The sequence below is a fragment of the Bison bison genome, unplaced genomic scaffold (genome assembly GCF_000754665.1).
Source record: "Bison bison bison isolate TAMUID 2011002044 unplaced genomic scaffold, Bison_UMD1.0 scf7180017864289, whole genome shotgun sequence".
NCBI lineage: Eukaryota > Metazoa > Chordata > Mammalia > Artiodactyla > Bovidae > Bison > Bison bison.
In genome coordinates this window covers 18,205,543-18,217,667 of record NW_011494861.1, presented here as the reverse complement: position 1 = coordinate 18,217,667, position 12,125 = coordinate 18,205,543, and the positions used below count along the sequence as shown (strand labels likewise).

The 12,125-nt window shown below is 43.6% G+C and overlaps 1 protein-coding gene across 1 annotated transcript in view; it reads right to left on the bottom strand.

The window, feature by feature from the left end:
• PAPPA2 (pappalysin 2) overlaps positions 1 to 12,125 on the bottom strand; it is a 316,922-nt gene that overhangs the window by 1,948 nt on the left and 302,849 nt on the right. Inside the window, exon 21 of the mRNA XM_010850108.1 lies at positions 960 to 1,058. Within this exon, the coding sequence (XP_010848410.1) occupies positions 960 to 1,058 (99 nt within the window). The remainder of the gene's footprint in view (positions 1 to 959; positions 1,059 to 12,125) is intronic.

Sequence of the window (12,125 nt, the reverse complement as noted above, 5' to 3'; positions counted from 1 at the left end):
GGAAGAATGCCTAGCACAGAGTGAGTCATCGGTAAATATTGTCTCTTAGAAGGAGTATTCAGGTCTGTGTACAGGTAATCATAGGTGTGACTTTATTGTGGAGATGAATACAAGGAAGAAAACATTATCTCTTGTGTATTTCTGATTCATCAAATCAGCCAACTAGCATCAAATATCTTTGGAGTTCTTGGGTTTTCATTCATATTATTCCAAGTTTTCAGCCCACTTGATTTTATATGTTTAACTTGAGCATATCTTCTAATTTTATAGAGCCCAGAGCAACAGGATAAAAGGAGAAAAGAACTACTGCTCAGGATACAGTCTAGGGAGTGTTCCAGGGAGCTTGTGATGGTTGCTCAACAAATACCTGCAATATGCTTGCTAGACACTTTATAGGATTTTTAATTTAGCTATGAATATTTAATAATAGCTGGAGACATTTAAAGCACTAGGTAGGAAGCCCTGCTCTGAAGTAGGAAATGGAAACCCACTCCAGTATCCTTGCCTGAAAACTCCCATGGACAGAAGAGCCTGGCAGGCTACAGTCCATGGGGTTGCAAAGAATCAGATATGACTGAGAGACTGAGCACACACAGATACCACTAGATACCACTTCATGGGTAATCCTGCCTCCCCAAGGAGTGGAAGCCATTATTCTCTGCTCATAGAAACATTTCCTGGACAATGATAAGCAGGTTTGAATCTCTGAGGAGCAGCAGCATGGCTTTTCTGAACCAGTTGCAGGATTGACAATGAGAGTAGTGTTTTCTAACAACTTATCCTAAAATTACAGTCCTTCATCCTGTCACCATAGAGGCTCCCGTGTTTGCTCATTGTCATTCCGTCCTCTTGACTGTTGAAGAAAAACCATGATGCGCCACGAAGTAGAGCTAGCTGAAGCCCCTACTTGTTTCTGGGGCTACTACCCTCTCTCCCCACTCCCAGGTGTCCTCACTTACCTTCTTGGAGGAGAGTGTAGAAGGGCAGCAGTCTCCCCCATCATAGTTGCAGTAGGCCCGGTTATTGATGGTGTCACACCAACCGTCCCCTTGGAAAGGCTGGTAAGGAGGTGGCAGGTCAGTGTCTAAGTACAAATTCACTCTGTTTCACCCTTTTCTCCCACTTAGCCCACCTCAAAATAATCCACAGAACTCAAGATACATTATTACGGGAGCACACCCAAAGAGCAGGGTCAAAACTGACCCAACATACTCAAGAAGTTGAAAAGTCTCAAGATAAGACCCTTGGATCTAAGGAATTGTCAAATTTCATACCTAGCATCTGTTCCTGGCCTATTCTAGGGTCCAGAATGGTTCACTGAATTCCTTGATCAACTTTTTCACCTTCTTGTAATAGTAGGTCTTTATATCATGTGGTTTACAGAATATTTTTACATACAAGAAAATTTTTAAAAATATATATATATATATATATTTACATGTGTTAACTCTGTTGGTCATCAAGAAAAGCTGTGCATCAGGCAAATTTGGCTTTAAAAGTCCTATTTCATTAGTGAGGAAATGGAGATAAATAGAGATGACAAAAATCTCCCCAGGTCACACAGCTAGGGTCAAGTAGAATTTGGGATTAAAAGTCATGTATCTTGACTTTTTGCTGCTTGTTGAACCATAAAGAAGGCTGAGTTGGACCATAAAGAAGGCTGAGCACTGAAGAATTGATGCTTTCAAACTGTGGTGCTGGAAAAGACTCTTGTGAGTCCCTTGGACAGCAAGAAGATCAAACCAGTCAATCTTAAAGGAGATCAACCCTGAATATTCATTGGACAGACTGATGCTGAAGCTCCAATACTTTGGCCACCTGATGCAAAGAGCCGACTGATTGGAAAAGACCCTGATGCTGGGAAAGACTGAATGCAGAAGGAGAAGGGAGTGACAGAGGATGATATGGTTGGATGGCATCACTGACTCAGTGCACATGAGTTTGAGCAAAATCTGGGAGATGGTGATGGACAGGGAAGCCTGGTGTGCTCCAGTCCATGGGGTCACAAAGAGTTGGACACAACTGAGTGACTGAACAGCAAGACAGATTAAGGATTGTAACCTCCACTTCTTCTGGTGTTTGTACTTAGAGACCCAGTTCTGGGTTGCTATATTGACTCAAATGATGTCTGTGCAGAGTGCAATGGTCCTAGGGTTTGGTATACCATGCTGGAACACAAGTCATCCCGCTTGTACAGCTACTTCACGCATAGCGGCTAGACACAGGGTTAGAGCAGAGAAAGCCAAACAGTTTCCATCTATTCCTATTACTGCTACAAGTTAAGAGAAACCAAAATGGGAAAGGGGCCCAGGCCAAACCAGAGTTAATGGAGTGTTTCACCCCCAGAGGGAATGTATGATAAGAACAGCAACCAGTGGTTACAAAATAGCTCGGCAGCCCAATGTGTCATTTCTCTAGAACCACTCCTGGAAGGAAACAGCGTCCCGCAGCATCCTGGAAGGCACACCAGCCAACCCAGCCCACCTACTCAATCACATCAGCTGCTCCCCATGCTGAGTGGATGCCTCATTATAAAGCTCACGAGACATCTCGTGATCAAACTCTTGGGGCCACAGACGGTCAGTAGACTCTTGAATCCTGAGACCACCTTTCAGTTCCCACATTCAAATCACTTTCTCTTTCTCCACCCTCCTTAAAGGTCAAATAGAATGACTGTTCCCTATTTCACTGTGCTTTGATGAGACAGATCACTAAACTAAAAAAAAAAAAAAGGCCATTAAATAATTTTCAGCAATTGCGTTACATCAGAACAAGTTCATCCAAGCTATTACTTCAATGTTTTGATTTATTCTATGGGGTCCAGAGGTCACTGGAACACCATTCCAGATATATACCAGTTTGCCAACCCCGGAGAAGCTGCTACTTGTGGGGTGGAACTCAACAGCTGTCGTACAGCTGCACATACAGCAATGTCAGATGAGAGTGGGAAGTGAAAATGAATTCTGTTCTCAACATAGGCCTCGCTGGGATAAAAGACAAAGATTCTGAGATGAGCATTGTTTTCAATGCTGGAGCCCATTGCTCTGGCTCTGGAGAACTTGGAATAACTATACAATAAGCACTTAAATCTACAATTACAGCCAAATAAGAGGAGTCAAAATGCAACTAGCCACATCCTTAACACCTATAGATGCCCCGGTTCTCCTGGGAGGACCAAGTGCATCCCACTGAGATTCCCCCAGATTTTTTTTTTTTTCTTTTTCGTGTGTTTGGAGTATATTTTCCTCATCTAACACTGCATCTGTTACTTTTCCTCCAACCCTGACTGACTCACTGGCAAAACTAATCTTGTTCCTTCTTTCTCTTTCATGTAATTGTCTATAAAAATCCAAAGAGCACCCAAAATACTTTTCCCACATTATAAAAGCATGGGCTTCAATATGGAGGACTAAAGGGAGAGCTAAAAAAGATCTTCCTTTTCAAAAGAACCACTTAGACATTTGAATGGATTAATAAGAGATCCTTTGGAGTCTTTCTTTCCAATATCTTCCCCAAGGATGGCCTCTCTCATCTCAAGAGCATTAGGGAAGATGTGTTGAAAAGAGCAGAAATGGCCTAGGTCTAGGTTCTGCAGATCCCACTGGACAACAATGGCTATAGCCTGGACATGATTTCTAAAAATTGCTTCTGTTATGTTCTTAAAGGTCATCTGGGAAGAGAAAGGAATTTATAAAAAGGAGCATAAATACAAAGAAAAGGTTGAAAAGACCCAAGTATTTAATTTACTGTATACCTATTAGAATTAATTGTTCCTCCCCTAACCTGCCAAAAAACAACTACTCCACCCTAAACAAACAGAGTCTCCTATGGCAACATGTGCCTGGGAAGCTCGACAGCTTGAGTCCAAAATCACAATGGAAAAAATAGGAAGGGAAAAACGCCTAATTGATCCAAAATTTTTAAATTATCTGAAGACTGGATGTAGACTGGGAGACGTAAATCACACTAATGGAAAGCTGTCTGATTTGGGACGTCACTCTTCCCTACAGGAAGCTTCCCCAAGAGAGGGTACAGGATCGGTTTCTCTGCGTCCATAGGTGAAATCTTCATTACTCACTCGCGCACTTCACTTTCCTGTATCGTTACAGTGTTCCACACAAGTGAATTTTTCAAATACCTAACACTTATTTCTTTAAGAGCCACTTTTAATTTTTATTTTAACTATTTTCACAGAAGAAAAAAAAACCTTTTATAAAATTCCAGTTTCTCTGTCTTTTGATAAATTAGAGAATACAAAGTCATTGACTTGAATATTTTTCATTTTTACTCACAAGGAAGCTCTTTGCATTGGGATAGTTACTTCTTTACTAAACAAGCCTCCTTCAACATACACACAACACAACACCACACACACACACACACACACAGACATCCTCATGGATCTAGTTTTGTAGAATCAACCTAAAGTAAATACGTAAATCTGAGAGAGAGGCTGAGTTGCTCTTCTTATGATGTTTGATGATACCTACAGGAAAGCTTTTGTTGCAGTTGGCTGTGTTCCAATCAGATGAAGTGGCCATATAAATGACGATGCGTAAGTGATGCAATACAAAGAGGAAAGGCTGTCAGTCTGTCCTGTCCCTATGACTTGACTTCTCAAGAGTAAAGATAATTTCTTCTTTATATTATATTATCTGGTGATATTTTCTGTTTAAATTGCTCTGGGGAGTTAGGTATGGGAATGGTAGCTCTATCTGTTGCCTATGGATATAGTCGTTCATTCAATCACTTAACATTTATTCCACACCTATTTGTGCAAGGCATTGCTATGGGGATACAGAGAGAAATAAAACAGGGCTCCAGTCCTCAAGAAGATCCCCATTAGCAATCACAGCTGCTGCTGCTGCTGCTGAGCTAGCACAGAGATACAGACAGACGAGAAGTACCTAATTCAGATTTGGGGTGGATGAGAGCAGCGGAAGGATTGCGTGAGCTTTCAGGTGTTGGCGCTACTCCATCTAACCCTTGTGAAAAAGAGCCTAGCACTGGATGATGCAGAAGGACCTGAAACTGTACAAGTGGAAGGAGAGGGTGAAAATAGACAGGTAGGTGGTCCCAGATGGCTTCTCACAGAACCCAGTGTCAGGAAGAGTGCCATAAATTTAAACTTTGACTGATTGGCTGATAATACCCCTATTTTGTGAATTAGATTAAGAACACTTTTCCTCTACAGCATGCAATGGAACACATGGCCTCACTGATGTTTTAGAAAGGTTAGTTTTGGACTTCAGACCTTCTGCTCTGCTAACTGGAAGACTGAGATCTTAGCCAAAAATGATTATATCCCCAAAGGTAAAGTCTGGGACAAAAGCCTTTGTATTTGTATCTTTTTGTATTTGTATCTTAAGAGGTGTTTTAGAATAGATGCTAATCACATTTTTGCATGCCTAACACTATTTTCTTTCTCCTACATCATTTTCCATCAAAACTTTCTCGTTATGTGAATGACAAATCAGACCCACACCCATTTCTCCATATTGATTAGGCTGCATCAGGCCAAAAGAAGCCTTTCTCCAAGGCAGCTGTGGTATCACACCCAGGGAAGTCCATGCAGCAGATGGAAGCTCTCTGATTCTCCAATGAATGGTGATCTCCAGCCTCGTTCTTTCAGCCCTTGGATCTGCCCATATGTCCATACTGCCTGGGTTTCACTGCAAGGCCTCTCAGAATCTCAGGGGCAAAATCTGAGAGATTTTTGAGCCCCCGCAGGGACTCTTAATGACCACAACACTACTTGCTTTTTCTTTAAAAAGACCACCGATACATAAAATTCTAAGGCTGATAGATCCCTGAGGACTATTTGGTACAAAACTCTTACTTTACAAATGATGAAATGGCCCTTTAATAAGGTGAAATGTCTTGTTTGAAAGGCTAGATATGGCAATCCTGGGAAGAGAGCCCAAATTTCTTAATTCTTGATCTTCTTTCTACTAAACCATGCTACCACCATCTGATTATTTCATTAACCTTTTCATTTTTGTGGCTTACAGAGTAACTTAAATTCCTTTGGCACCTCTATAAGAAGGGCTTAGTTGTAGGAATGTTAATAATGAAGTGAACTCAGTGATCTAATACAGAAACCAGGAAAGGGTCATACCTATACTCGCAATTCTCCTGGGCCCCCATAACCTCACTTCAGTTTTTCTCAGTTTCAGGTTAAAGGTTTGTGCCAATAAGCAACCTGATACTATAGCTCCTTCTGATCTTGGGGCTCAATTGGTCCATGTTTCTTTCCCTAGAGCTGATTCTGCCAGGAGGAAGCAGTGCTGAGCTTTCATCTCATCAGCAGTACCTGCCACCCAGAAACATTGATTTCTGGGCCTTAGAATTGTAATCAGATCTCTCTGTTCTTCAAAATCAGGTTCCCTGGGGTTTTCTAGTCCTTTTTTACCGGATCCTCAGGTTGGGAAGTCTGATGTGGGACCTAGAACCTTCACAGTAGTGTGAGAACTTCTTTGGTATTATTATTCTCCAGTTTGTAGGTTACCCACCCAGCAACTTCAAGCTGTGTTTCAGCAGTATGTGAACCAAGAATTTCCAGATGTACAAGCTAGATTTAGAAAAGGCAGAGGAACCAGAGATCAAATTGCCAACATCTACTGGATCATATAAAAAGCAAGGGAATTCCAGAAAAACATCTACTTCTGCTTCATTGACTATGCTAAAGCCTTTGTGTGGATCACAATAAACTGTGGAAAACTCTTCAATGGGAATATTAGACCACCTTACTTGTCTCCTGAGAAACTTGTACACAGATGAAAAAGCAACAGTTAGAATTTGACATGGAACAATGGACTGGTTCAAAATTGGGAAAGGAGTACATCAAGGCTCTATATATGCATATATACTCTGTATATGTACAGAGGACATCAAATGAAATGCCAGATGAATCACAAGCTGGAATCAAAACTGCTAGAAGCAGTATCAACAACCTCAGATATGCAGATGATACCACTCTAATGGTGAAAGAGGAACTAAAGAGCCTCTTGATGAGGGTGAAAGAGGAGAGTAAAAAAGTTGTCTTAAAACTCAATATTCAAAAAAATAAGATCATGACATCTGGCCCATAACTTCATGGAAAATAGATAGGGAAAAAATGGAAACAGTGATAGATTTTATTTTCTTGGGCTTCAAAATCATTGCAGACAGTAACTGCAGCCACAAAATTAAAAGATGCTTTCTTCTTGGAAGGAAAGCTATGACAAACCTAGATAGTGTATCAAAAAGCAGAGACATCACTTTGGTGATGAAGGTCTGTATAATCAAAGATATGGCTTTTGTTTTCCATTAGTCATGTATGGATATGAGAGTTGGACCATCAAGAAGACCGAACACTGAAGAATTGATGTTTTTGAATTGTGGTGCTAGAGAAGACTCTTGAGAGTCCCTTGGACAGCAAGGATATCAAACCAGTCAATCCTAAAGGAAATCAACCCTGAATATTTATTGGAAGGACTGATGCTGAAGCTGAAGCTCCAATACTTTGGCCACCTGGGTGAAGAGCTGACTCATTGGAAAAGACTCTGACACTGGAAAGATTGAGGGCAGGAGGAAAAGGAGGCAACAGAGGATGAGATGGTTGGATAGCATCACTAACTCAATGGACATGAGTTTGAGCAAACTCTAGGAGATAGTGAAGGACAGGGATGCCTGACATGCTACAGTCCATGGGGTCACAAAGAGTTGGTCATGACTTAGCAACTGAACAACAAGAAGAAAGATGATAAAGCCAGGCATTTTCTGCTCACTGCAGTCATCTGAGGAAAAGAGGGAATGGAGTCATTCCACTCTTCCTGTGTTCACCCATTGGGGTGGGAGGGTGCCAGTGATCTCACATTTGTGGGTTTGCAACAATCTTCTTGAAAATGCAAAATTCAAATTGACAGATATCCTGAGATGGATTGTGCAGGAAGAATTTCTTAGATACAATGTCCTCTGGAAAATCTCATCTGGTGTCCTAGACCCAGAGAACTCTCCATGCCTGTGTACTATGGCATATTTTATCCATATATGCTTTATAGGACCTAACATTCAGCATGTACTGTCAAGGGCTCAGAGTCTAATCACTTCTGTAGTGCCAGGTACTAGCTCAGTGCCTGATGCACTGCAGGTTCCCAACAAATAAATAACCATGATGGTGTCTAACCACATTTTCTTAGCCTACTTTATGAGCCGATTGTCCTTTTCATTAGTCCTCTCCTCCAAGGTGCACAGTATGGATACACACTTATTACTGAGTGGGAAGAGATAGTAGGATGCACTGTCTGAAAATTCTCCCTCTATAAACAATCTAGAAATACTGAACAGATTTATCAACATCATCTTAGTTCTATAGGTGGGATAATAAGGGAAGAATCGAAATCGCCAGGGGCCAAAATCTAGAGCAGAAAGAAGGCAGTGAAACTGTGACTGCCCTTGGAATGTTTGCAAATACTATCTGTAATCAAGTGGTTGAGTTTTAACAGTTGATCAGGAACAGGGACCCAGGTCTTGGATCTTTGCAAAATGGGGATATTTTAAGTGGCTCTGTTAGCATTTTGTATGCATGCTATGCATGCACGTATACGGGTTCTTTACCTCTAGCACCATCTGGGAAGCCCATGGAACAACATATATACGGCAATGCTGCACAGGTAGCTTAACTCATCTGGAACTAGGAGATTTTCCTGTGCCTACCTACCTGACCTCAAATCTCCATGATTTAATCCAAGGAGTGGCAAGGTCACTAATCACTAAGATATTAAAGACCTCCTAGGTGCCCAGCTAACAAGTGAAACCATGAAGAGTGCCTTCTTGAAGGCCAACAGTCTACTCTTCAAACAACAGATAAGCAAGACACAATTGAGAGGGAGGCAATAAAGATACACATTCTATTGGATGAGCAGAGGGGAGCAGTCCCATTTCATGGCCCTCAGAGAGGGGTCAGTACTCAGGTCTACTCCTGTGGTCTATTGTGCTTTACTGGTCCATATGAGGTCACTAGACCCTCAAGAGAAAACCAAGGGCGACCTTGACAAGGTCAGAAACAGAAGCCTGATTATTACCAGGTTACCTCTGTCTGACACCAAAACCAAATACAATCTTAGAACAGGAATAACCAAGTAGTGCAAAAATGAATCCCTTCTGCGAGAAACAGGATACAATGGACAGGAAAAGAAGAGCAAACAAAATAAGCTCAAGTTACTTCTTTCAGCTATAACACGTTAATCTGCAGAGCTTCAAAGCTCCTGCCCAGTAAGATGCTCAAGGCTGTACAGTATGGTGATTCAGAACATGAGGTATACTGTGAGATAAACCTACACCCAGGTCCCAACTCTGCTCCTCAGCAACTGTTAGAGCCTGAGCAAGTTACTGCACTTTAAGCTGCAGTATTCTCCCTTGTAAATAGGAATAACACCTATTTACAGAGTCGCTGTCAAGAAAAAATGAGTGAATGGGGATGAAATGCTTAGCCCTGTACCTGGCCCACAGTAAGTACTCGATCAATCCTAGTTTTATAAAGGTGCCAGGAATGTACCATTGCTTTTACCAGGGTGTGGGTTGGTGTCTGAGCTCCCTCCATAGAGACTCTGGTCAAAAAGACATCAAGATTCTGCCACCAACATTTTAGGATCAAAGCTGTGGACGCTTTCATCTCTGCTCCCACCACTCTCAACCATAAATGTACCTATCTGAGTCACGGAGGAGAGTCGGATGACAAGGGAAATGGGTCTGGGACTTATTAAAACCGACTGGGAAAAGTCTTCCTGGCTTCTGGAAACCAGGGCTCCCCTAAAAACCATAGTGGTGACTCGGGTGTCTTAGCCTCTGAAAAACCCCAAACCATCACAGACACCTCTTCCCTGACGGGCACTGGAGGAAAACAGGAAGGTGAGAAGACTCTGTGACTTATTTTTCAGCCAAAAAAAACCTCCTAGCAGTTCCTTCCATTTAGCTGCAAAAAAAGAGACCCAGAAGCTCAGACTCCCCACTTCATTTACAAACATACACCACCTGCTTCCCCACGTGGCCCTTCTCTTGGCTCAGCACGGCCCTGGTGCTTCTCACCCACACCCGGAAGGGCAGGGGATATTAAGGTCCTGATGGGGAACCAGGGGCAGCAGGGTGTTCAGGTAGAGGCTGCACTTCCCTGTGCCAGAAAATCATGGGCTCCAAGTCAGAGCTCTGCTTCTCACAGGAGAGAGGAGAAGAGGATATGTCTCCAGGGTCCTTGTCATTCTCTCTCAGGGAGCTTAATAAAAGGACAAAATCCTCTTGCAAATTTGTGATCTGTCCCTCTGCTGAGAAATGTTTACCAAATCGAACCCCTGCTGCTGGCGGGACCATGTCCTAGCCCTCAAGTGCCCAGGGAGGCCTCACGGATAGTAAGACACTCTGTGCCTCAGGCCTTTACCTCCCTCTACCTTTTACCAAAACTGTATGAGGCTGTGACAGAACCGGTACTCCACTCCCAGTGTATGTGTGCTCAGTCGCTCAGTCGTGTCCGACTGTTTGCGCCCTTCTGGACTGTAGCCCACCAGGCTCCTCTGTCCATGGGGTTTTCCAGGCAAGAATACTGGAGTGGGTTGCCATGTCCTTCTCCAAGGGATCTTCCCAACCCAGGGACTGAACCTGTGTCTCTTGTGTCTCCTGCTCTGCAGGCAGATTCTTTACCCATTGAGCCATCAGACACCTTTCCCAAATCCCTTAACTCCCTTCTCAAATCCCTTAACTCCCTTCTCAAATCCCCATAGTTACTCACAAGGTCACTGCCTGCCCTCGGCCTCAAACCCCAACTCCATGTCCTAAACACAAGGCCCCTAAACCTTTCCTCTCCTCCGCCTTTGGTCTTACTCCTCTCTCTCATGCTTTCCTTTCCTCCAGAGCAGTTGATCCTGCACAATCAGCTTGTCCAGTTTTGATGCCAGTGGTTCCCAGTCCTTCGCTGGCAAACCAGGATTTCGTGGCAGCATCACCTGTCTCATCTCCAAATTGAACCACACAGTAGTGCTTCTTAAGATACAGTCAGGTGACCCAGCAGCAGTCCTTCGGGTGGCCTGATGGCTGTGCTGAGGTTCCCAGTGGGAGATGATGACAACACACCCTCAAGACCCCACCCATGTCTCCATCACGAGGCTGGTGGACCCATTAATTCTCATGATTTTGCCTGTCTAGTTTTCATGGTAGGAGGGACCTTTTAGGTGGCCTACAAGCTCTCCTGATAGTCTTGCTACAGGGCATTTGGCTTTCGTCTTTAAAAGAGGAATAAGTTAACAATTGTTTGTTCATGGGAATTTCCTGCCTTGGATCCAGCTAACTGGAGCAACCTACTGTGGTTCAAGGCCAGAGGTAGAAATGTTGAACACAAGAAGTTTGACGTCTACAAGGGCCATGGGGATAGGGGCACTTCCAGTTTGTCCTCATGCAATGAGGCCCCTGCGTTAGCACAAGGCCTAACACACCACAGTAGGTACTTCCTGAATATCCAGTGGATGAGACCTGTGAGAATTGACTTTACAAGCTCAGAAAGCAGAATAGTGTTTGCTTTCTACTCCTCTGGACTTTCCTCCAAGATAAGGTATTTTCCTCTCTCTGGTTCTCTACCCTCCCCGGATATCTGTTCTCACTATCAAGGACTCTCTAAAGCATCACTTGAAATATGAGCTTGGCATGACCTTCCAGGGAGAGGTTCACCAACAGATTCTCAGGAAACCAAACTGAAAGACTCAGAAGAAGAAAGCTAAGAGCACAACACCAGGCTGCTACAGGCACCTTGCCCAGCAGGTGGGACCTTCCGCCTGGCTTCCAGGCACCTCTGTAGGTGGTCCTTCATCCCCGCTTCCTCCCTGGGCATCTGCCATCTGCGGTGCCAGTACCCCAGCCCACATGATCAAGACATGGAGCCCTATAGGCTCTGTTCACGCTCTTGGAGGACAAGGAGGTGAAAGCCAGAGGAAACAGGCAGAAGTCAGAGGTGGAGGACCTGCCGCCAGAGACAGGGACAGAACACGTGAAACCTGGAAGAAGGCCTGGGGCTGATGGTGGGGTTCCTGCTCCGACTTCCAGCCTTCACCTCCCCCTGTCCTCGTCTCCTGGTTTTTCAGCCAGCCTGCAGTTCATGGGAG